Below are 27217 nucleotides of genomic sequence, written 5' to 3'. Positions count from 1 at the left end.
ATAATCAAGACTCAAAGCAGCATCATTGCCGAACCCATAAGGCAGCAACCAATTGATTTTCGGGGGAGGGGGGGCTATTATAGTTGAGTATAAAACATAAAGGCAATGGGGTGGGGGGGGTGAGCTATGGATTCTGTTATGGAAACAAAGAATGTTTCCAGTTTTTGGCCCTGAAATTTTTTTGTTTGTTTCACCCTCAGCTGCCACTATATTTAATGCTAAAATTGATTTCGACATGTCCCCAAAATTTGTCCTGAAATAATCATTAGCTCACGCCCCCTCCCCCTCCACAAAAAATGAAGTAAATAGTTGCTGCCTAATTCATTTGAAAAGGTCTTCCCGAATTGACTTGAAGTACACGGAAATATTCGCCACTGGTCTTTACTCAAAAAACAATTCACGCATAAAGGCATGACTAAAAAAAGTGTGAGGTATTAGAATGATATTTTAGTCTAGTATCTCAGATCCGTTAAATAACACGTAAAATAAATTAAAAAAAACGTTACCCTATTCCTTTACCAAATACTCCTTGGAGAAGAAATACCATTTGAAACGAACAGAAAAGATCAAAAATGTAGTGATCCCTAATATCTCAATCCTGTTTTTTCCCGGCTGTAAGCACGCTGTTGCAGCTAACGTTTTCTAATGCGTTATCGAGACATTTCTAGTATATACAAACTACTGCAAATTATAAAAATGGCTTTCATAAAGTTGCAACCACTTAACTTTAAAAAAAAGGGGAGGGTTTTTTTTCGCGCGTACGTTGTAATTCCTTTTTTTCGATGCTGGTGATCAAATACTTTTTTTTCAATATTTAACACTATAATGTATGGGGAAACTCTTGATTCAGAATATTGTTTTTTATCATCTGTATGACCAATTTTTTTTTTTATCAAATTGGGGATCGGAATATTTCCATTCCTATCCCCCAACCCCCTTTTGAAGTCAAATGGTTGTTCCCTTTTAAATACCGCTAGAAAATTTTTCCAAAAATTTTGAATTCAGTTCTACGTAATGAACATTTAAACGACATATAGTTTACAAGTGGGAACAAATATTATGTACAGGTAGCTAAACAAGGTGTATAGATGTGAACAAATGTAATGTGAAACCAGTGTACACTACACTAAACTGATTGTAAACATGTTTACTCTACACGGCGTTTGGTGTGAACACGGCCGTAGTCTGCCAATTGATATTTTATCGTATGTTTTTCTATGTTGTGATGTTATGCTATTGTTTCAGAAAAAGGGAGAAGGTTTGGGCCCATTAAAACGTTTAATCCCGCTGCAAATGTTTGCACCTGTCCTAAGTCAGGAATCTGATGTACAGTAGTTGTCGTTTGTTTATGTAATATATACGTGTTTCTCGTTTCTCGTTTTGTTTATATAGATTAGACCGTTGGTTTTCCCGTTTGAATGGTTTTACACTAGTAATTTTGGGGCCCTTTATAGCTTGTTGTTCGGTGTGAGCCAAGGCTCCGTGTTGAAGGCCGTGCTTTAACCTATAATGGTTTAATTTTTAAATTGTTATTTGGATGGAGAGTTGTCTCATTGGCACTCACACCACATCTTCCTATATCTATTTGACTTATTTCACCAATTATCCATTTTGTAGATCTTATTTTGCTCATCTTTTAACTTTTAAACAGCAATTAATTTTTCTCTATCTGCTATAGTTTACACAAATATGGGAAAAAACATAGTGATCCAGGGCAATAACTCGTATCATTAATGATTATGACCATGTTGACTTGTTCATAGATCTTTTGGGGCTGAAGTTTCTCTCGATTTCTTAGTTTCAGAAATGAAAAAAAACTGTCTTCCAAGTTCTATAACTCATACAAGAGATCAATTGATAATTATTGCCATGCTGACTGATCGGTAGATCATTTATTTTTGTTGAAGAAATAATTGATGCAAGCTATACTTTATTGTAGTTTTAACATGGGTAGGCATTATATTCATAATTATTTTTGCCCAATAGTGAGAGCTAAAATAACACGATATATAATGCCTACCAATGTTAAAACTACCATAAGGTATAGCTTGCATCAATTATTTTGATTCTGATTAGGACAATTAAGGTTATTTCTATGTCCAATGTGTATAAGTGTAGAGCTTTTGTGTTGGCTCTTCCATGAACCTACATTTTTTGTTTGTGAAGAAGCAAACGACTGGCACTGAGATTTTTCAAAAAAGCATGTCATATTAGAATAATTACGTTTTTTTCAAAGATTCTCAATCGACTATATATAAAAAAGGTAAATAGCAAGCCCAATATTTCATTTTTCATGTTGATTGAATAGTAGCGTTATTTGGGCTGACTATTTTTGCTTTACAGTTTCTCTTGATAATAGTTTCTGCAAAATAACTTTTAAATGTGTAAAAAAATATAGACGACTTTTATTTTGCAATGTTGAATAATTTGTAGATCTCATTGTGTTGAACTGTTTTGCTAATAACTGTTACAACTTCTCTCTCGCTATTACATTTTCTGCAAAAAAAACTTGCAATTTTTTTTTTAGCATGCTAATGGATTTGTAGATATCATCATGCTAATAATTTTTACCTTTTAAAGTTGGCAATACATATTCCCCTAACAGATTATAAATTAATTGTACTGAAACAAAATGCTAACTTGATCTATGACTTGTCATTGTGTAAACTATATAACAAATATCAAGTCAATATCTTAGTCAAGCATGACGAAAAAAGTGTTAAAAACTGATTATTTAAGTGAAAGTCCAAGGAGGCAAGGACCAAAACTCTGCACAATATCATCAGACGGAAATACAATATAGCTTGGTCTTAAACTTGTCATGATATAACAATATACCAAATATCAAATCAATATCTTCAAGAACAAATAGAAAAAGTGTGGTAAACTGATTTGCCTGACTGACGGATGGACAGACAGATGGACAGAGTGCAAACATAAAGTCCCATTTGACTTCATTGGTAGGGGACTAATAACAATCACTTGGTTAGCACAATGAAAGATGCATTTCTAATTTCATCTGGGGTTATCGTATTAAGCACAAAATAAAGTAACAATGGCTAGCTGACAGTGCTGTAAAAAAAATTCCCCATCAACTAGATGAACAGGGGGACAAGAAATTTGCCAACTACAATCATGACTATATTGCCACAAAAAAGCAAACCTCCAGATAAAATGAAAATGTTGACAGCGTTTCTAGAAGGTGCCTTCAAGCATATAATGTTGACAGCATTTCTAGAAGGTGCCTTCAAGCATATCATGATAAAGAGTTGCAAAAATAATGCCCAAAAATAATTTTATTATTTTCATGACAATGTTTGATATAGTACATGTATGAGACATTCAACAACTAAATGTACGTCAACAAAGAAATATGCAGTAAATTTTACATAAGACAGGGAACTGCAAGTCAGCACCTTAAGAATAAATGACATAAATAAAGGACGGCTAGAAGGTATAAAACATCATAAATTATCAACATTAGTTAGAGAAAATTTTACAATTAAATTCATTTTAACATTAAAAATCTTACTTTTTCATTTACTTGATAATTTGTATACCAATAAAATATTATGAATTCATCTTTATAAAAAAAAAATGTCAACAAATTTCAGTGATAAATCAACTTTTCCTCATGATCAACTTGTGCATTGTATTTAAAACTATCGAAGAATCTTTTTTTCTCAATCTGTACATGTACATGTATATCAAGTTTAACAAAACATGATACTAGACCATGGTCTTTACAAATGATAGGTCTTTAACAAATGTTTTCACTTAAGCAAATGATCTGTCTTTTAAGGTTGGTTCTTGTTGACATATTTCATTTGCTCATTTCCCTCACAGCTTCGTCAATGTCATCAAACTGGTTCTTCAACTTTTCCCATTGGTCCAGAGGTAAAGAAATACCTGTAAAAAAAAGATGACATTAAATTTCTTTGAAATACAAGTTAAAATTAGAAACATGACACCTTTTAGCATTGGGACAACATGGGTGCCCCTCCTTTCCTACAATTTTCTAACATGCGTGTAATATATATGTATAATTATTAGAATTCAGACAGGTACAATTTTTATGAACTGTTAAGTCCAAGGGCAGTAATTCCTTGAAAAATGTCATCTAAATTTCAAACCTATACTCGATCTGTCTCACAATACCTTTATATACATATAAATCTATAAAATAAACGCATATTAATCAATAAAATATACACATATTGATCAATAATTAGTTCATTATTTACAGTAAGATGATGTAAAAAAAATCATAATGAATAAGAACACCCTACCATCATGTACACTTGATTTTACCCTATGCTTCATGTAAAAAAAAAGTACATGTATCAATACGCACATCAACATAGTAAGATTTAATACATTCATATTATATTTTGACAATACTGAGCTACCTCTTATTTGTTATATTTACAAGAAATCTACCCGGAAATTTGTGTTTAATTATAGTCAATTGTGTAAAGATGTTAATATCAGTGAAAATACACCTACTTCATGTAATTGCAGTAATTCCGAATATATTTATGGACCCATTTCCCATGTTATAACAGGAGATCTTAACATCGTTCAAGACCGAGAGTTAAAATCATTTCTCAGTAAAGGACCTAAATATCGTCCCCTGTCAATTATTAATTGGAATGAGTGTCGTAATATCATCCACGACTCACTCCATACTTACTGTATGAAATGGATAAAACGGGAAAAAGCTGACAAAAAATCTTTGGACTTTTTTAATTCAGTAATGAAGATAGTTGATATACGTATTCAACATTTTAAAGAACATTTTACTATTAACTATAACCACAATAAACCTATTTCTCGTATCAAACATAAACTAAAAGAACTAGCCAAGGAATTTGTTTTTGTCCCGGCCGTTAAAGCTGCTAATAATATTATTATTGTTTGACGTAAATTTTACATCGAGGTTCTGAAAAAGGAAATCACCAATTCACCAACATTCCAACTGACTCCATTTTCAGAAAACGAAATCTGTAACAAACATAAACTTTTAGCCTCCGCTTTACAAGCAGAGCCAAATACAATGAAAGTTCCAACTATGTATTGGCTTCCGAAGCTACACAAAACCCCTTACAAATATAGATTTATTTCGTCTTCAAGTCATTGTTCAACTACTAAATTGTCTATTATTCTTACCAGCACACTTGGTACAATTAAAAACCTTATAATAAATTGTTCAAATAAGGCCTTCGAAAATAGTGGAATAAATTACTTTTGGAGTGTCAAGAACTCGTTGGAAGTACTTGATAAATTGCATGCTTATATTGGTGATTTTGAATCTGTTCAAAGTTTTGATTTTTCTACCCTGTATACCACATTGCCTCACATTCTCATTAAGAAAAAATTCACACACCTAATTAAATGGGCATTCAAAAAATCAGAATGTGAATATATATGTTCAAACTCTTTTAGGTCATTTTTTAGTAGCAATAAACAAAAAAACTATGTTAATTGGACATGCTTTGATACTATATATGCCCTTGAATTTTTACTAGATAACATTTTTGTTCGCTTTGGGGATTCCGTATATCGTCAGATTATCGGAATTCCAATGGGGACTAACTGTGCACCACTTATTGCGGACCTCTTTTTGTATTGTTACGAGTTACAATTTATGACAAAAATAAGCAAAGACCCATCAAAACAACATCTGATAAACAAATTTAATAATACTTTTAGATATTTGGATGATATTTTGGCTCTCAATAATGACGACTTCAGTATGTATATTAATGAAATTTATCCTGGTGAACTCACTTTAAATAAAGCTAATACTAACAATGACCACTGCCCTTTCCTCGATCTTGATATCTATATCACTAACGGAAAGCTGAATAACAAAATTTATGATAAAAGGGATGATTTTTCATTTCCTATCGTTAATTATCCGTTTTTAGATGGTGACGTTCCCTTGTCACCATCTTACGGTGTTTATATATCTCAACTTGTACGATTCGCTCGTGTATGTAACAATGTTTTAGATTTTAACGAGAGAAATTTATGTATTACTGAAAAATTATTACACCAGGGTTTTCGATATCACAAACTAGTCAAAACATTTACTAAATTTTATCATCGGTATAAAGACACCATTCGTAAATATAGCTCAACATGCAGACTTTTTATACGTTCAGGTATTTCACATCCAATTTTTATGGAAATATTCTTCATAAAGCACAAAGGTGTCAGTATTCACCTCATAAACTTACAAAACCTTTGAATAGACTTATTAAGAAGGGATATAATTACGATACTGTTGTCAAGTCATTAAAGATTGCATATTTTGGCGTTAATATTGAGTCACTGATAAGGTCTTTGCGTCGGAACTAAACACATTTATTCTAAAAACAGTTGTTGGCATGACACGGGTTATGTTCTTCTCATATATGTTATGATGGTATGATACTAAACCCCTTACGGGAAGGATTGTGCCTGATGTTCATATGATGAAATCATAATCTTTCAGTCAGTTTAATTGAAGTCTGGAGCTGGCATGTCAGTTAACTGCTAGTAGTCTGTTGTTATTTATGTATTATTGTCATTTTGTTTATTTTCTTTGGTTACATCTTCTGACATCAGACTCAGACTTCTCTTGAACTGAATTTTAATGTCCGTATTGTTATGCTTTTACTTTTCTACACTGGTTAGAGGTATAGGGGGAGGGTTGAGATCTCACAAACATGTTTAACCCCGCCGCATTTTTGCGCCTGTCCCAAGTCAGGAGCCTCTGGCCTTTGTTAGTCTTGTATTATTTAAATTTTAGTTTCTTGTGTACAATTTGGAAATTAGTATGGCGTTCATTATCACTGAACTAGTATATATTTGTTTAGGGGCCAGCTGAAGGACGCCTCCGGGTGCGGGAATTTCTCGCTACATTGAAGACCTGTTGGTGACCTTCTGCTGTTGTGTTTTTTTATTTTGGTCGGGTTGTTGTCTCTTTGACACATTCCCCATTTCCATTCTCAATTTTATATGTATGTAACTTATTTCATAAAGATACAATTATCTATGAAGGAAGTGTTTAGATGCAAAGACAGACTTTAAACAGCATCCAAATTTCATTTTGAGCTTAAGGTTTCCCATCACCAAATATCTTTTACACACCATTAAATCGTTAAATTTCAATCGTTTGCACTGCTGTTCAGTAGTTGTCATCCGTTTATGTGGTTCATAAGTGTTTCTCGTTTTTTTTATATAGATTAGATTGTTGGTTTTCCCATTTGAATGGTTTTACATTAGTAATTTTTGGGGCCCCTATATTGCTTGCTGTTTGGTGTGAGCCTAGGCTCCATGTTGAAGACCGTACCTTGACCTATAATGGTTTTAATACTTTTATGAATTGCGACTTTGATGGAGAGTTCTCTCATTGACACTCATACCACATTAATCCTATATCCACTGACCATATTTTTTACTTTTGGTAGTAAACTATTGAGAAAAAAATCCAGAATTTTTCGATTAAAAAAAATGATTTTAAAAAAGGCCATAACTTTCATATTCTGTTGAACATTTTTCAGAACATTTCTAATTTTCTATTCAAGAACATGGATGTTCCAATTCCATACAATTTCTTAGAGTTGACAACTTTGATACCTTTATTGATCTTATTTGATATCCCTATATTAAATGTGGTTAAATTTCACCTTTTTTTCCAGGCCTTAATTCACCCTCAGCTTCATAGAACTCCCTAATTCCTACCATCACTTTGCCTCTGAACTCGCTAACTGATACCCATCTGTTCCTAGAAATCTGAAGGAGAAAAAAAATAATAAAAATAGAAAGTGTTCATTGGACACTGACGCCCACCCTACATGATATACATGAAAGCAGGAGTAGTATAAGCTATTTCTGTAGGATAAGGGTTGTGAATTTTGTCTATATTTGTAGAGTGCACACACTGAAATGTCTCGCCTTTTTTACTAATCATTAATATTACAAAAATGTATATTGATAGTCCTAAATATAAAGGCACATACCAAATATAGTACTATTACTTATAATAAGAGAGAATTTAACCTTACAAAAAATCTTAACTCAAGGACATTGGACATGTGACTGACGAAAACCTCGTAACATGAGGCATCTATATATAAAGTATGAAGCATCCAGGTCTTCTGCCTTCTAAAATTTAAAGCTTTTAAGTAGTTAGCTAACACTGCTGTAGCCGGATCACTATCCCAATGTCAAACTTTCTGCACTTTTGTCATTGGCTGGACAAAAATCAATAATAAATGCATGCAATAATTTTTCAAATGAAAGTACTGGTAAGTTTGTTTTCAAAATGAAAAATTACCTGAAAAGTTCTTTCTCCAGCTTTTCCTGGGGCAGAGCTTGCTGCTGATTTTGGAGGTTCCTTCTTTTCTACTTTTTTCTCTACTTTTGTTTTCTTTTTCTTAGGTGCCTACAACAATTGAGTTTTTACTCATAAAATTATCAGAAGTACATGTACATTAAAACTAATAAAGATGTAATTTAAAAAAAAATAGTTCTATTTTATCCTAACAAATGTAGATCTAGAAAATTGTAAGACATGTCCAACAGATAGGGAACTATTTTGTAGGATTCAGGGATTATTACTGACTTGGTACAGAACCTTGCCTCTGACAAAAGTTATTTTAACATCAGTCAAACTCAAACATTCAAGATTTTATCAATGAACAAGCAGAAATTAATTAAAACTAAAACATGTTAATTAGAACAGCTTGTTGGACCTATTTAAAAATGATTTACAATTCAAAACCTTGAATATGTGTTTTATTTTATTCTGTAGCAGAACTGTGAAGAGTTAAATATGAATAAAAATGCCCAATCTCTGCTGATAATTAAATGAAAACTAATCAGGGTTTGAAAATGGCAAGGGCCCACTCGCCAATGGCCCCTAAAATTTGGTGTTGGTTACTTAATTTTTTGCTTATACAACTATAGGGTCAAGTAGGATATACGGTACTGTAGTTCCATCGGAAGAAAATAGGAGTAAATTGGTTTAAATTAGAAGTAGATCGGTTTACATGTATATATATATATTTTGACATATTAACAGGTCGACAGGTCGACAGGTTGACAATGAAAAGGTCGACAGGTTGACAATGAAAAGGTCGACAAGTGTTAAAATCGACAGGTCTACAGCTTGACAATGAAAAGGTTGACAAACGACAAGTTTATAAGTGTTAAGATCGACCGGATAACAGGTCGACAAGTTGACAGATCGACTTGTCTACTTGTCAACCTGTCGACTTGTCAACCTGTTATTTCAACCATAACATTTTTAAAATTGTCAACCTGTCGACTTGTCAACCTGTCAACCACTTATTTCAACGATAACATTTTCAAAGTTGTCAACCTGTCTTTCACTCATTAATTTTACTAGAATGAAAAATTCAAACAGTTTTACCTTTATTACCCATGAATACATACGCGTAGGAATTTACGGCAAAAAAGCCGGAACTATAGTACCGTATATCCTACTTGAGCCCAACTATATAGGTGGGCTTAAAAATTTAAGCTGTCGGCTACCATTGCCAAAATCGTTCAATCACTGCTAATCTACACTGGTCTTGAATTATTTTAATTTTAGTAGCTCAAATATGGTTATTTTATCATCTGTGAATGCCCTATACACCTGATATTGGTTTGACTGTTCAATTTAATACCCCATAGATTAATATCAAAAATATAAAAATTATTTAAATTTTTAAAATAACATTTTTCATTTATTTTTTCATTCTGAATTTCAAAGGCATACAAGTAACCTTAAAAAGCCAAGTGTTTACATTTTACGCTGGAAGCATACATGACGTCACCTAGTTTAGTTGACAAAAGTGTAGGATTTGGTTTTCATTGATAAAAATATACATATTATAGGTTCAGGTTAGAGTTTAGAATGTCACATAGATGGATGCACTAGTTTCATACAGTTTACCTATTCAGGATGAGGAAAAAACAGGAAATAAAACCATAAACCACATGCATGCTAAATGTACAACTAAAAGTCAAGTTTTGGATTTACTAGAAAAATATGTAATGAAACATGATAAACATGATGATAAATGTATTCTTACTTCATTATCAGAGTCTGATTCCGAGTCTGAGATGAATTCTTTGGATTTTGGCATAGCCTGAAATACAAAAATTATTTTGCTTGAAATTTAAGTGGATGAGAAAAGTTAAGTTGTCAATTGTACACATCTAAATATTAAAATTCTTTTAAGTAACTAGACCATTCCACTTGTTATCATAGCTGTATCTTCTGTTTGCCATATATGCATTGTACAGTAATTGGGAAGGTCTAGCTAGCACTATGCGCAATTTGCAGATTTTGACCAGAAATACAATGTATCACAATGAGTGAAAAATATTAGAGCCATTGTGGCACACAATATTTTTTGCTTCATTCTTTATATAAAATTTATCAATAAACATATTGTAGAATGTATTTTCGAACCTTTTTGGTGTTGCCATATTTGTGTAACTCTGCAGTCTAATAAATATAAGAAATGCATGAAACAACATCAAATATCGACAAAATGATGGAAAAAGGAGTGAAAGTATGGCACTCAATAAACACCCAAATTTCAGTCTTGACCGCCAAAATTAACTTTATCTTAAATAAACCAAAGCAGATATCTACACATGTCCTATTAAAGTTGTTCATGAAGCCATCCCTAGCAAACAATCTGCTGTGGAACGTTCTGATGATGCCAACAATTACTGCTACAACTGAGAAAATAATTCAGATGATGAAATGGACAGTGAAGATGACTTTGAAATAAACAATCAGCTGACCAGAACCAATCCTTCATTGTTTATTTGGATGTGAAGAATAAAATAATATAGATAAAGTTATTTTTGAGATAAAATATATTTATGAATTTATTTCACGATGAAATTAAAAGATTTTGACGGACTGGCAAAAATTTTGTAGGATTAACAAATAATCTTGCTTTGTCAATACTATGACCAATGGGTATCAAAAGGTTTTGCAAACTCTGAATTCCAATGAAGGAAGATGTCACAGATTGAAAAAACACACAGCCTTTTAAGATGTTACAATTATTTGGTCTTTTTAGTGCAGTCCAAATAATTATGACATCTTGCAAGGCTTTGTTTTATCTGGGACATCTTCCATGGACGACGTCGGTCATAATTATACACCGTATCGCTATTCCTGGCTGACCTGGGAATCTATCCTGCTTAAACTATTGATTTCATACATAACAATCACTTTTCCATTGTTGCTTCAATTATTATGACGTCAAAATTTTACGGGAACCTGAGTACATGTGATGTCCAGTAATGGCAGACAAAAATGATTAGTTGTAGAATTTATTTAGACTAGTGCAGCATATGTTTACTATTTTGAGCCATCACTCACACATGATGTTTATACAATCATGTGTGGATATTAAAGCCACAGGAGTTCGAAATCCTATCAATAAGGAGAAGCTCTACTGTGATAGTCGACTTTGGTATATGTTTATCCCCTTATTGATATGATTTCAAACTCCTGTGGTAAAGCCAACCCCAAAAATTATTTAAAGGAAGTGCCTGTGGTTTTCACATGAAAAATTGTGTTAATCTCAATTTTTAAAATGCATTTCAGACTACAGCTTCGACCAGATGCATGTGTATAACATCTCAGTTTTGAATGAGTCTAAGTTTAAATTCATTAGTTTACCTATTTAGGTACCAGCCAAATAGAATGTTCTTTACAAAAATTCAGAAAATTGCGGGGTTTTGTATTTCGGTAACCGGATCCGGAAGTATCAACAAGAAAACTGAGCGGATTAGAATCCGGCGATAGGTAGACAATTCGTCACTAACATTTCATAGTTTTGTATCGTCCCATTGAGCAAAATATCAGCTTACGGAATATAACGGTCAGTAAGTTAACCCGAATAATTCAGTCGTTATTTTCCGCTGATCTACGTAGGCTACATTAACGTGTGTGGAGAAAATCGGACACGGAAAGGGCTTGAATTATTCGAGTTATCAGTAAGTAAGGAAATATTAACAAACATTTTAAAAAAAAAGCCCTACTGAGCTTTTTAAACAATTCAAAACATATATTAAAAGAAACAAGTATAACGTGACGGTACCAACATTGCACCTTTTTTAACAGGGTTTTTTTTCGCCTAAGTTTTTTTATGATAAAGGCAAAAATGTACATTCTGTGTTTATTTTGTAGTCGTATCCTTCTTTATTATAACGGTATACCAATTTTATTTTTATTCCATATGGAATCATAGAAAAATTGGTCTAAACAATTAACCGACCTCCAAACCATCAATGATTCTGAAATGAGGAGTACCCAAATTGCATCCATGCAAAATCGCATCTAACAGAGCTGTTGTTTATTTCTTCAAATATTTTGAACAATTATTTAAAAATGGATACTTGTAACATATTATATTTGCTCATTCTTAAAAGAAGACGTTTTGATGACGTCGCATAGCGACGTTTCAGTATATTTTGATTTTTCAGTAAACACTTCATCTGTTGATCAATACTGTGAACAGGTGCAATTTGGGTCCTCGGTGCAATTTAGGTACCGTTACCATGGTTACGTTTTACATTACACAAGAGTACACTAAAAGCAGAAAAACCATCGACGATTAATTTGACGATCTTCGACACCGTGTATCATCGTACAGCGCCCGGATATAGGTACTAAGCAAGCGGGCATGATCGATTTTAAACTGACAAGGTAATGAACATATAAAAAAGAAGATGTGGTATGATTGCCAATGAGACAACTATCCTCACACAAAAGACCAAAATGACACAGACATTAACAACTATAGGTCACCGTACATTTTTTTTTTTATCAACTGATTCAGTATACATTTCTCAACATCTCAGTGAAATTCCTGCTCCAAAATTATTCTCGCATCGACTTTTTCTATTTTAATATGAAACAACTTTGATATTTTAATAAGATTTTTTTTTTTAATGCGCAAATAGTTGTGAATATCAACACCAACTTTCAATTTCGATACAGTTGTCGAGACCGTGAGTTTACATGCATGTTTTATTTAAAGGAAATCTTAAACAAGGCAAATGTAATATTTACCAATCATAAACCCGGCCTACTCGTTATTACTCATTCCTTCAAACTTTTGAATAATTAACGAGTATGAAAATTTACTTTTTGTGTACTATGTGCAGCAACTTATCTATGCACCGTACAGAAAGATTTATGTGGTCAGCTAAACACCGTACACATCGCTTCTCTTCGGTGTAAAATATCGAAAAAAGACCGTGTGAATTGTATGAAAGATTTTAATGCCACTTAATGAAACAGCTATACTTATTACACACACACAGTGGCCTTCTATCAGAAAAAAGAGTTGCAATAGAATTATATCTGATGAGACGAGTGACAACTTCTTTGACAAGACGTTTTTGCACATGTTTTTAGTCATGAATCGTTCTTGTTTCAATTTAATTTTTAACATTTATTGATAGAACAATTCATAATTTGATAAGCCTCGTCAAAGATTCTTTGTTGGATAGTATTTGTGATATTTTAAATTACTGAATAGTATCAAAAGTGAGATAACTCCTATTTCTTTAATAATCTAATATGTAAATGTTCAAATGGATCTGAATCTTTGAACACTTGGTTACACCCCAAACTTCACTTCCATAAAGAGTTGTCAGAACAACTAAAGTATCAAACTATCAAACTGGTAATTTTTCAAGCATAATTTTTCCTAGCATATTAAAGATTTACATTATCAAAAATGATTTATTTATCACTATTTTACCCCAGTAGCTAAATGTATTTTAAACCATTCATAGATTGATACTCATTATTATCAATAATCTAAATATATTTAGATATGTATTCAGTTGCCAATACACATTTCGCTATTTGTCCGCCATTGCTAGGGGCGCATTGCATTTGCGCCAATTTAAAAAAAATCCAATCTTTCATTTGCGCCACAAGGTTATACATGTACATTTGTTGTACTTCATTTGCGCCACAAGGTTATACTTCATTCGCGCCATGTGCAAGGTTATACTTCATTTGCGCCAAAAACTAAAAACTTCATTTGCGCCAATTTAAAGGTAATTATTGCTCTATCGCGAATAATTCTAATACAAAATTAAGGGTCACTAAAGGTTGGGAGTAAATGTAGTTTGAGATGAAAAGATAGACGTTGTCAATTCAGAGAAAAATAGAGGAAATAAATCTGTAATTTAGGATGACCACACATATGGGTTATCATGTCTCCTGAAAAATGGAAATAAGTCGTTTAGGTGTTCTTAAAAGTAAATTAGTCTTCTCATTCGAATTGTTTCAGTACATTTGGCATTTCAGGGCCTTTTATATATGACTATACGGTATGAACTTTGCGCATTATTGAAGGCCATACGATGACCTATAGTTGTTAAATTCTATGTCATGTTGTCTCTTGTGGAGAGTTTGTTTCATTTTTGGCTATAATATCACATTTTTTTTTATTGATTTCAATAAATTTAGTTGAGAGTTTTGCCTACCTATAATTTCTTGTATTTACCTGTAAAATGGCGCAAATAGATATTTCATTTTTGGCGCAAATGAAATATGGTTTGTGGCGCAAAAGAAAGATTTTTTTTGGCGCAAATGAAATGCCAATTGGCGCAAAAGCAAAGCACCGATTGCTGGATATCACACTGGTTCTCGTAAAATTTTGACGTTCGATGATAAAACAAAATATCTGACGACACAATCGAAAATTGATTGCTGTACAGTAGGACGTTCCTTTTGCGACAATTACTGTTTTTCATGGGTATCATTTGCGCCAAATTTTGTTTTCCAAATGTATCAATTGCACCAATATTAGGAACTCATTTGCGCCAATTTACCTGTACACATATCTAACTTAAATATTAATGATTAATATTCATTTTTATTTTTGGCTTAAAACTTCAAAGTATCGTATGTTCGGACATATTTCACCATGAAAATGAGCATCTGGAGAGAAATGACTTGATATAACGTCACGCACGCTGTTCCTACAACCCCTATGGTTAAAACAGAATCTTCGAAATTTCCTACACATACAAAATAAAATGTTAACAAACACTAACCACTATAAAAACTAATTCAGGATATATTTTTCTTTATGTTCTTATAACTCTTGGTCATGTGATTAGTAATATCTAGTAATATGCATTCATGCAGACAGTCAATGTATAGAGAGAGAGAGGAGAAAACTCATTGCTTTGCTGAATATTTCAAACAAGATATGCCAAAAAAGAAGAAAATAGAATGTTTAGCTGATTATGTTTTAGCCACATATGAGGGGGAGGACAGGGGTAAGGGAGACAGGGAGAAAGGGGGTAGGAGAAAGGAGACGAAGGCTGGGAGAAAGGAGAAAAATTTGGAGAAAAAAAAATAAAATTTTTTTAAAATATCTCTTTTTTTCCCGGTAAATTAAAAATAATAAAATAAGGAGAAGAGGGGTAGGAGAAAGGAGAAGAGGGGTGGGAGAAGGGAGAAGGGTAGCCCCTGTCCTCCCCCTCACATATGTTGTTGCCACACCATCCGTTTGGGCAGAAACTCTATCTACCGCAAGACAAGTCATGGAGCAGAAGCATTCCACTGGAGTAATTATGAACTGTTTTATGCATTTCATCCTTCAGTGTGTCGTCTTTTTTTTAACAATAAAGTGGAGATACAAGCTACATACATTAAGTTGGGAAGTACCCATGCAGCTGAGCAGTTAGAAGAAAGTATTTTTCAAAAAAGAAACATTTGCAGTGTAAACTGCCGGTTCCAAGTCCTAATAAAGGAGGAAGGAAGTAATGTTTCTTCTTATTGGCGCAATCATATGTTTTATTTTTGGCGCAAATATGATACCATGTAATTTTAAAACAGGTGGCGCGGCAAACGATGCATTGGAGAGAAAAAAATGTGGCGCAAAAGGACGCATTTTTTGGCGCAAACGGATCTCTCCCGTACAGTACCTGGCCAAAAGTATTCGTCACCTGCATTTTTTTTGCTATTATTTCATATAAAAACACATTTTTCCAAAAAATATTTTGAGGGCATTTATGGTTGGATTTTCATCAACAAGGCCTTAAAAGACGTAGAATTGTCTAAAGTATGCTTGTTTATTTGATAATAGTTTTGTCTTTAGTTGGGGTTTTTTCTATTTATTTCAACACATACAATATTTTTTTATAATTTAATTTGGTTGAATATTCTAGCGAATTTCTGAACAGAAAATAATATTTGTGTTTATCTTGTGAACAAATGAAAATGATCCACCAAAAAAGTGTAACCAAATAAACAAGGATTTGTATAGTTAGTCTAACTATACAAATCCTTGAAATAAACAAATAAACATATGACTGACAATTCTGCTTAGACTATTGGTTCTACCAAGTTGCTTAAAAAACAAAAATGACCCCACAATATTTTTTTGAAAAAATGTTGTTACTATACAATATATAATCGGTTTAGTGAAAAAAATCATGTGACGAATACTTATGGCCACACTCTGTATGCCTCAAAAGTTCAAGCCGCCGTTAGCGACAAGGTGTATTAATTGTCTCTTCACGTTACTTTGTAAAAAAAAGCAATATTATACGATCCTCATCCATGACCGAAACAACTTTACAAAGTGTGGCCGAAAGAACCTCTGTTTGATCTTAGTCAAATATCAGTAGTACCCTAAAAAAAGAATAAATGGAAGATGATTTTTATTATTGATAAAGAGATAAAAGTTTTATTGCTAAACTATTTGATTCGATTGGAGTTGAACACATGTTATCTCATTAGATTGATAATAAATATTCTTTACTCGTTTAACTTCGGACATGAACTTGTATTGAACAAATGAAAAAAGAAATTTTTAACAAACGTATTTTTTATCTTTCCTTTATTCAAATACTGTAAATAAAACTGGCCTAAAGTGGAATCTTTAGGGAAAGGGTGCAATTTTGCGTTTGCAGTCTTTTGACTGATAAAAGTATATCATTTTAGCTATAATAGTGAAGTTTTAAACATGACCAGTAAGTAGATACTATTTTTGTTGTTCCAATAGATTTGTCGGTTGATCTAGCTGTCAGTGTCAACTTCATCATAACAAATGGAAGTTATGATATAGAATCTTAAGAATGGCTGGGTTATTATATTGCATAGAAGTCAAAATAATTATTGATAAGGATGTTTTGCAAGTCCATTTGTATATTTAAAGGTAGAAAGGCGCCTGTCAAAAAAAATACATTCTAACATGACGTCCTTCAAACGCTTTGAGTACACACCCGTGGTAAAATATGAATATATTGCATTGGCTGTCCCGATCGTTCTCCCACGTCATATGTTTTTTCATGAATGAAGTACACGACGTCACAGAATGATGACGTTATAATTTAAGCATTTTACGGGAAAATACACGCTTTTGATACCGAAAATCATCACAACAAGGAAACGTAAACAAACGATGCTAAAATGTGGTATAAGCCCATTTTTTATATACATAGAAGACATATAAGTAAGTTATCATTAAAATTCATCCAAATCTATCTAAATAAGTTTTGTGAATAGTTTGAGCATGTCACTTATTCTGTTTGCTCCGTTCTTTTACGCCAATCTAAAAGTGCGTTAATTTATGAGAACGGCAAATAATGGCCTCCACCTAGAGCGCTTCGATCTACAAAAAATGCCGTATTTGTCTTATTAGAATCGAAATAATTCATGGGGGCTTGAATATATCTAGATTTTACCACGGGTTGTCCCTTCATGCCGATATTTTACCCCTCGCTATCGCTCAGGGTAAAATATTTGTCATAAAGGGCCAACTCGTGGTAAAATAACGATATATTCAAGCCCCCATGAATTATTTCTTAATTACAAGACTCGTATGTACATGTTATCGCTATTAGACTACGGGTCCGTTTGCCCTGATTCACATTCACCATACTACGTGTCCGCCCTGATACCTGTTCGCCCAGGTTTCAATCGCCCAGATTTTTATTTTTTCTATTTGTTGTCCAGTCGCATAATATTAAGTATTTGAACACACATACCTACTAGGCCGGCCGCTTGACTTTTTGACGCATACAACAATAACTTTTCTATTGTGGCGTCAGATGTTTTGTTTTATGACGTCAAAATTTTACGGGAACCTGTGTGATATCCAATAATGGCGGACAAATAGCGATAAGGTGTATTATGTTGACTAGCATGTACGTATACCTAGTACAAATAATCATGACGATGTGGAAGGCTATTTTAAATTTTTTCTTTGGAACCTTCCTGTAAGGCGTCAAAGAAAAATAATATGAGGCAGTCAGGCATAACCTGTGAATGGGGACGATGTATGTATGAATTATGAATTATTAAATATATAGGCTCCGTGTTGAAGGCCGTACATTGACCTATAATGGTTTCCTTTTTTTTTAAATTGTCATTTGGATGGAGAGTTGTCTCATTGGCACTCACACCACATCTTCCTATGTCTATATATATTTGTTAAAAAAAAAGAAACAGAAATACTGTTAAAGTTTCCGAGTTAGGAATTTTAGTTCTGACATTATTTAAGTTATGATGTCAAATGCAATGTAAACATGTGAGAGCCGTGGTGTAGTGGTTAGTGCATCAGACTACTAACACAAAGGTTTTTGGTTCGATTCCCGTTTGGGATGAAAATTTCAGGAACTTAATTTTCGGCTCTCCCTCAACACCATTTGCGAGTATGGTCTTGAGGAAACGATGATAGTCCGTCGGACGGGGACGATAAATGGCTGACCTGTGTTAAGAGAGAGCCATATCTCTTGCATTTAAAGACACCCTTGTAGATTTCGAAAAAGAGTAGACTAATGCCGCTACAAGGCAGAACTCGCACCCGCAAAGTGGAAAGGGATTAATATAAGTTGCAAAACTTGTTTCCCAATCCACTATAAATAAATATGTTTAAACTAATGTAAACAAAGAAACGCTATCATTAGGTAATGTTTTTTCATATCAAGAAATTGTTAAAAATTCCTATTTTATACTAGACTGATAAATATATTTTTCTCAAAGTTTCATACAGACGAGACCGGAAAAAGGAAGTACATTGTAGATTTCCGAGCAGGTTCGGAAGTTTGAACGATTTTGAGTTCATTAGTACAATGAAAAATCTTTCCCCATATAATAATTATCAAGTCAAGTAGCTACATTTGTACTATTAAAACAAATTACAAGGCGTCCGTGTCTGTTCACCATAAATTCATGTTCTCTCCCATTTGCGTTAGTACCCTTTAGCCTCAACGGACGCAATTATGAATGATATTTGAACTGTGATTAATATTTATTTCATCATGTTTATGGTACAAGGTCTGATTGCGTCCATACAGTTTTGCATCCTATACATTCGCACCTCACATGTTCGCCCCTGAAGTCCGTTTGCACCCTACACATTCATGCCCAATTTTTATTCAAATTTCAGTTGAATTATTACACATATATATGTATATACCAAATAAAGCAACTGATATAAGATGTATTCAACACACTCAAACAAACTTCAGATTCTCAATTTATTTTATAGAAACAATGAAAAAAAAATGTATAAAGCAATACACTAACCAAAACATGACCTATAAGAACAATATTAATTCACCACAAAAACAAAATGCTTGTTGTCAGAATCTCACTTTATTTTAAAACAATGAAAAAAAATATATTTATAGTAATACACCATGTTCATCTACCAAAAAGTGAAAAGTGAAAGGGGTGAACGTGAATGGGTGGGAAAGTGATTGGGCGCAAACGGATCTGGATTGCATGTTCATGTAGACTACTTTTCTTGAAGTTTATACCATAGCATTTTAAAAGAAGTAGGAAGGCTTTTCATTTTGCATCATATTCTACATAAATTTGTATTGCCAGATATTTAAGTAAGATTTGTGCAACCTGGTTTTATGGGTCAATGAGACACTAAGGGAGGCAATTCCAAACAGCCCTTAATTAATATATCTTGAAGAGCCAGAAGAAATCAATGACAACAGTCTAGATTGATACAACATACATTGACATACAATAATCTAATCTCAATCACGTTTCTGAGGAAAATATATAAGATGTACAAGTTTGTATTTTACTTCCATTACTTCAGCAGTGGTCAGGTGGTTGCAGACAGTGGTTGCAGAAGAAATGTCTGTCATCATGGTCATGTGAAAAGGAAAGATTTTAATTTTTTTTTGTTTTTATGTAAGTTCCTCCTTTTAAGGAACACAAAATTCAAAGTTCTTCATTTCGTTGGTGAACCTTTTTCATATAGGTCTATAAAGTTAACATATTTTTTTTTACCATAAATACAAATGTACATGATGTAGGTGCACAAGAGTCTAAAAAATGTCAATTGTGGGTTGGACAAGATAATTATATTTATAAAAGGGCATCATCAATCTGAATAGAATCAGTAGATATTTTTCTTTCTATATACATGTATTAACAAAAGAAGGCAATACATGTACAATGTATGCAGTAATTACCTTTATTTATTTTTTATCTAATTTCCTAGTGAGATTGTCGTTCTTTTAATATACATGTATTCAGAATGACATTCACCAAGTGCACATGAATTGTATAAAATTGAGAATGGAAATGGGGAATGTGTCAAAGACAACAACCCGACCAAAGAAAAAAACAACAGCAGAAGGTCACCAACAGGTCTTCTATGTAGCGAGAAATTTCCGCACCCGGAAGCGTCCTTATACATATACATATAATCATGAAAACAAGGGTATTTTAATAGGGTTTTTATTTATAGAAACAGTTATTGATAATCATAAATAAATATGATTTCAGAGGGCAAATATTTCAAATCATTCATAATTTTTTCCAGTGGTATTTGCATCTGGTGCGGCTATAAATGTTTTGTGTTAAAATAGTTTTTATCATGTTTCAGTGACTATAGTGTACATGTAATGCTGATAAATTATAGGGAAAAAAGTTGTTTGTTGTTTTAATGTAAAGTGATCATGACATTCTGAAACGATTAAGGTTTCTTTATTGTTTTAAGAACTATTTTGAAGAAATGAATATTGTCATGATGAATAAAAAGTCTATGTTACTTCATTTATGAACTGTTGAAGATAGTCTGAAAATAACAAGTGGCTATTAAACCCATAACAATAATGTCATTGCTGCGGCACAGTAACAATTTTGTTGTCAAAGTAAAAAATGTATTCCTGCCAACTTTTCAAAATCTCCATGTGTTCAGTGCAAGAAAACCAAATGCATACAATTCTCTTGTATTGTCATGATTTTTTTTAAATCTACCACTATATTGTTAAAGTTTGAGTGAATGTATCATCAATAATGTGTGTGAAAGAAAACCTGCTTCCTCCTCATTTTAATTCCTGCTTTGAGGTGTTTCTTTTGTATAATAACGTGAATAAAGAATTTCCTATTCATGTTGAAAAACCTCTCATTGACAAAGAAAACTAAAACCGGCTACAGTACAACCTGTGACTCCCTCTTAGTTATGTCCACCCTCTTGTATGGTCTCCTTTTAATGGTGTCCATTTATTCGGGTATTCAATCTTGAGATGTATTAATCTTATATCAAACATGGATATGTATATTTATAATCTAGCTAACATCATGAACATATTGTATTAATGATTTTTTAGGAGGAAATCAGAGAGATCTTGCACGTGCAAAAGCTGCTAAGAAACAGCAAGATCTGCAAAAACAAAAGAAGAGTTCAGAGAAGGGTGCCAACAAAGGATTAACTTTAGAGGAACGCCGCCATAGGTAGGGTAATCAAAGAATTTACATGTAAAATATACATGTATCGTACACATTACACTCAATTTAAAACTAACATTTCATCTTACAAATATGAAAGAAAATCACTTTAAAGTAATTTTGTAATGAAAATTACATTTAATCAATGTAATTGCAGGTCCTGACGTCTGCTTCAACTGTTAGAAGGTGCAACAAGTTGTACGAGAATTTTAATAGATATGCAACAACTCGTGTGTTTAAAATTGCTTTCTGTAATATCAAAACTAATTTCCACTCTTGAACACTTGAGTTTAACCTTGTAATGTATCAATATGACATTTTAGTCCCTTTGTTGAAATGTGTTTTTTATCTTTTACCAATGCATATATACATATGATACCAGACTTAATAAAAAAGTGTTTTTTATGGGCAAATAGAATATGTAACAGTAAAATTAAAAACTGGAATTTTAGAGTTCATAGTAAATTTAGAGAACTTAATATTGAAAATTTTTGTAATATAAACTGTACTTTTAGTAAAAATGATATTAAGAATATTGAAAGTAATGTTTTTGATATGTACAAGAGAAAATGGTGTAATGATTTAAACACAAATGATCGCAGTAAACTGCGTACATATAGATTATTTAAACAAGAATATTATAAAGAACATTATTTAAGTGTTCATATGCCAGGAAAATATAAAAGCGCCTTTGCTAAATTTCGATGTGGTGTGGCGCCGATTAGAATAGAAACAGGCAGATATGAAGGGGTTTTAAGTGAAAATAGATTTTGTTTTAATGATTCATGTATACAACAGAAACTCATTGAAGATGAGAAACATGTTTTACTTCAATGCCCTTTATATTCACAGACAAGACAAGAGGTTTTTACTAGAGCAGTTTCTTTTAATATTGATTTTTTAGACTTAAATGATGATGAAAAATTTATATTTTTATTTACAAATAAAAATTTATGCTTTTATTCGGCCAAAATCTGCCATGATATTTTAATTCAAAGGAAGAATGTTTTATATAGATAAAAAATGTTTTATATTTTTATCGAGCTGTCCTTTTTTTATGTAAAAGTCTCTCATAACTCTTTTGAGAGTGGCTCTCGAATGTTTTTAAGATTGTTTTGTACTTTTAATTAAAACATGTTGTATATATTGTGTTCATGTTTGTATTGTACATGTAGAGAGGTGAGACTATAATAAAATATTTGATTTGATTTGATTTGATTTTACATACATCATAATCATGTTTGTGTATATGTACTGCTTACACCATGTTTCCAAGTTAATTAATTCAATTAATTTAATTAATTGATTTAATAAGTGCAGTACAAAATGTTCTAAATAAATTGTAAATCCAAAATGAATTAATTTCTTGAAGTTAAATAAACAATTTAAATCTATTACAATTGATAAGAGGTTTCCATGCATGATACACATGGTATATGTTTGAAAAAAATGATTTTACTAAAATGAACAATTAAAAACAAAGTAAAATAAATTCAATTCAAACTTTCAATGTCTAATTTAATGTAAACATTACAAAAAATAGCAATTTAATAGTACTGTGGTCACAAGCTTTGATTAATAAACTTTACTGTTTTTTATAGGGATGCAGAGATAATGAGGCTAAAACAGGAAAAGAAAGGTGGTGGTGCTGAAGGCGGTGGTGAACAAGGTGCTACAGGAGGAAAGTAAAACAATAGACATTGTAAACAACCGATGATATTTTTTTTTTTATTAATCATTTGCATTTTATCATTTTGTCATATTACTACGATCGTGTCATTTTCCATGTTTCTTCATATCTTCTCTCTAAATTATAAGTTCATACAACATGATTTAATAAAGATATATCAGCAGACATGAATCAAGAACGGTTTGACTTGAATCAGCATCAGCTCTGTGTCATCTTGACAATTGTGTGTACTGTTTAATTATCAAACCGAACATACACTTAAAAAAAGTCATCTACATCATATTTTTGAGATTAAGGTGGTACCTAACAGTACAGGGAGATAACTCTGTAAAGTCAGCTTTACGTTTTAATTATGTTGTGTTGTCAAAGGAATATTAAGCATCTCAATGGTCAAAATTGAAGTTTGTCAAACATTTATATAACCAGTGTAATTTTTCTGACAAAACGGTTGGTTCAAAATTTTTATATTTTTGTTAAAGGATCATAGTAAGTACTTTGACAAAATTTTATGAAAATTAAACAAGCCAATTTAATTTTAGTGCAAGTGTTGGGTACCACCTTAAGGGTTTGAAATTGAATGGAATAAGGTTTTATTAATAATTCATACATTCATTATATTGCTTAATCTTTTTAAGGGGGGCATTTCTGTCTTTTGGACTATATAATTTTAAAGCTACCCCTCTCATTATATGGCATAGTTTTGAACTGATAGCTTAGAAATGATATTTTTTAAAGTTATGTCTAAATAATAAGATCTGATCACTATGAATATGTAATTTTGTTAAGAATTTTTAATTGGTGCATTTAGTAAATTCATGTATTTCAATACTTTCGTTATCACCAAAAACATAGCTATATATATTTATAGACTGTAGGTAAAAGTATTACATAAACTGTGTTTCTAATAAGTTGATACTTTGCAATGGTTAAATTGGACTGCCTTATGTTATATGTTAAGGGTTTTTGTAATACATTTTAAATTTACTTATAATCATTGATAATTCAGATTTAATGTGTTTTTATATGTATGAATAAACATTGTCATTATTACCCTGTTTTTTGTATTGATTTGTCACATGTGGCCATAATATGGATAATATTGTAAAGAAAACCAGTAAGGAAACCTTGAGGTTCTTTAAAGATGACATGGATTTTGTATAAGTAATTGTTTATTGATATTGTTAATATACTATTTAGTGTTTGATTTTAAGTATTTTTATTTCTAGGGAGAAACCTGTTTCTAGTGTTTGATTTTCTTGCTTCTGGTTATATGATCTTATCACCTTAAAAGATATTTTTTAAAGGGCTTGGATATTTTCACCTTATATTTAATTGTATGAAATTAATTCCTTGCACAAGATTCTTTATTTGCTATGTATTTCTACATCCTGGACAGAATTTACCAAAATAAAAGAACCAGTTGTGTCCCTTTATCTACAATATTGAAATTACACAAAAAATATAAAATGACTTGATGGTTAGATATATTTATTGAAAAGTTAAAATGTACATGCATTCATGTGTATGTTTGTGAAAGAAAAGTAGTTAAGACTTGCTGTTATCACATTCTTTCTTAAATGTAGACTGGCTGGCATACACAGAATATCTCCCCCTCTTAATATATAGAGCTATAGTGATACATAAAAATATTAGATAACAGAAAAGCAAATTATGTATTTTGAAGGAAAATCACTAGAATTCGGTACCTAGCATAAGAGACTCAATCACCTGAAATTATGGATAAAAACTTGTACAAAATACAAACAGATTTTTGTCTGGCTTGACGGAGACTATTTTTAGCGAGACATAGGTATGAGGTTTCTGGCGACGGCAGCGTCAACAATGTATCAGTTTGTGGTTAGGTCTAGTTTATGGTGACCACTAGTTGTAAGTCAAAGATATTTGGTATGTAGTTGTATAAGTATTGGCACATTTCATTATCATGGAGATTATTTGACCCGCCTCAGTTATGGTCTATTGACTTTGAAACTATGCTTAGTTTTAATGTATTAGTTTGTGATTAGGTCAGTTTATGGGGAACAACTAGTCCTAGGTTAATGATAATTGGTATGCATTTGTGTTAACATTGGCACATCCAATAACCATGGATTTTTTTTTACCCTCCCCTTCAGTTATGGTTAATTGACTTTAAAATTTTGTGCTTGATTTACATGTATTAGTTTGTGTTTAGATACGTTTAAAGAGAACTACTTATGATTATAGTCAATGGTATTTGGTATGCAATTGTATTAGCATTGACACATCTCATTTCCATGGAGATTGTTTAGCCATGTACCTTTAGTCGTGGTTTATTGACTTTGAATATTTGCTAAATTTACATGTTAAAGTGTTGGTTTTTTTTATTTCAACATTTGCATTATCGAAATTACAAAAAAGCGAGACTTATTTCTGTGGTAACAGTTTATTAAAAAAGTGTTTGTTTCTTAAAAGTACCTTAAGTAAGTTTGAATGGTATGGAATTTTTTTCTATTTTAAAGGAAGCAAATTGTTTCTAAATCATTTTTGCTAGCAGAAAGGTACAAATGAATATATAATTGTCTTTATGTTTGCCTGATGAGCAATTAAGGATGTTTGGATCGTTTTTCTTTCAATATTCTCTATTGGGTACTTGGCTATTCATGTCTGAGTTATGGATCCTTTACCAGCAAAAAACACCTGATGAAAATGGATAATTTTTAAATATTCTGTCCCTCAACATAATTGATGTTTGCAAAACTTTATACAATGTTGTATCTCCAAACTTGGATACCAATCTTTAGGTCATAAGGTCACATAAAAATTCTTTTGATAATTAACCAGGTCTCTTTTAAGCAAATTTGACTTGTTTAACAATAAACCTACTAGTATGTGCAAGGTTGCCAGCCCTTTGAAATGAGACAACTCTTCTAACTCCCACCGACTCCATGTACCCATTGTACCCAAATTTGCAGAAAAGGATTTAACAATCTTGGGGCCAAGCTGTTTGTACATGATACACTATTCAATATGAGAACTATGATTCTTTTTTAGAGTAATTATAGAAAAACTCTTTTTAAAATATACTACCTGATGAAATGCATGATATATTTGCCACTGGACGTTGAATACCAATTTATCACCATCCTCAGTACTTAAGTTATATAAAAATATGAAGGTGTGGAATGATTGCCAGTGAGAAATTTTCTGATTGAAGTGAAAAAATACTAGCATGATATACAGGAACAAACAACAACAAGTGAATTACAGGCTCCTAACTTGAAATTGGCACATTCAAATTGCGGATGGGTTAATCACTCCCCTTACCTTGGATAGTGATGTTACAGCAAAACAGTATAACAGTAGAACAAACCATACACACCAATTAAAAAAGACTTGACTAATCAGCTCGACACAAAGCATTATCTGTTTGATATATGGCCTCATTTTTACCACATTTTCGAAGTCCATGGTCATTTTAGGTCTTGGATATGGATGATGTTTGTCATTCTGAAAGTAATTTAATCAGATTGATTGTACATTAATCTTTAAATAAAATATTGCAGCAGACAAAATATTTTATTATGTCAAGTTTGTCAACCCAATATTATGTCAGCAATTTTTGAATTGCATTGCTTTGCTGTAGTATATTTTAAGTAGCAAGGAAGCCAAAGAACCAAGGATTTGTATACTAGTATACCAATTCTCGAATCAACATAGTTAACACCTAGATATTATACAATTCTTTGTTTTTACTTGACTTTTGCAAAAACTATATAGAGTCG

The 27217-nt window shown here is 32.1% G+C and overlaps 1 protein-coding gene and 1 long non-coding RNA gene across 2 annotated transcripts; one reads left to right on the top strand and one right to left on the bottom strand.

The window, feature by feature from the left end:
* Positions 1 to 3278: 3278 nt before the first annotated feature.
* LOC134715592 (activated RNA polymerase II transcriptional coactivator p15-like) lies at positions 3279 to 11836 on the bottom strand. The gene is made up of 5 exons (XM_063577866.1): positions 11708 to 11836; positions 10092 to 10148; positions 8327 to 8434; positions 7677 to 7782; positions 3279 to 3909 (listed from the first exon to the last, which is right to left on the bottom strand). Exons 2-5 carry the CDS (start codon positions 10143 to 10145, stop codon positions 3824 to 3826), a joined length of 354 nt encoding a protein of 117 aa, XP_063433936.1. The 5' UTR covers positions 10146 to 10148; positions 11708 to 11836; the 3' UTR covers positions 3279 to 3823.
* Positions 11837 to 16857: 5021 nt separating this feature from the next.
* LOC134715591 (uncharacterized) lies at positions 16858 to 24506 on the top strand. The gene is made up of 4 exons (XR_010106767.1): positions 16858 to 17037; positions 21649 to 21772; positions 23368 to 23752; positions 24021 to 24506. It is a non-coding gene; the product is annotated as an uncharacterized LOC134715591 (long non-coding RNA).
* Positions 24507 to 27217: the final 2711 nt, after the last annotated feature.

The sequence above is a fragment of the Mytilus trossulus genome, chromosome 4, assembly GCF_036588685.1.
Source record: "Mytilus trossulus isolate FHL-02 chromosome 4, PNRI_Mtr1.1.1.hap1, whole genome shotgun sequence".
Taxonomy (NCBI): Eukaryota; Metazoa; Mollusca; class Bivalvia; order Mytilida; family Mytilidae; genus Mytilus; species Mytilus trossulus.
Note: the sequence above shows the minus strand (reverse complement) of the source record. Positions and strands in the feature narration are given on the sequence as shown.

What these genes read in the sequence shown, in the direction of transcription:
- LOC134715592 (XM_063577866.1), bottom strand. Translation starts at nt 10,145, where the DNA reads ATGCCAAAATCCAAAGAATTCATCTCAGACTCGGAATCAGACTCTGAT. An exon ending in AATCAGACTCTGATAATGAA is followed by an intron (nt 8,435 to 10,091) that starts GTAAGAATACAT and finishes CAATTGTTGTAG; the next exon opens with GCACCTAAGAAAAAGAAAAC. An exon ending in ATTAAGGCCTGGAAAAAAAG is followed by an intron (nt 3,910 to 7,676) that starts GTGAAATTTAAC and finishes TTTTTTTTACAG; the next exon opens with GTATTTCTTTACCTCTGGAC.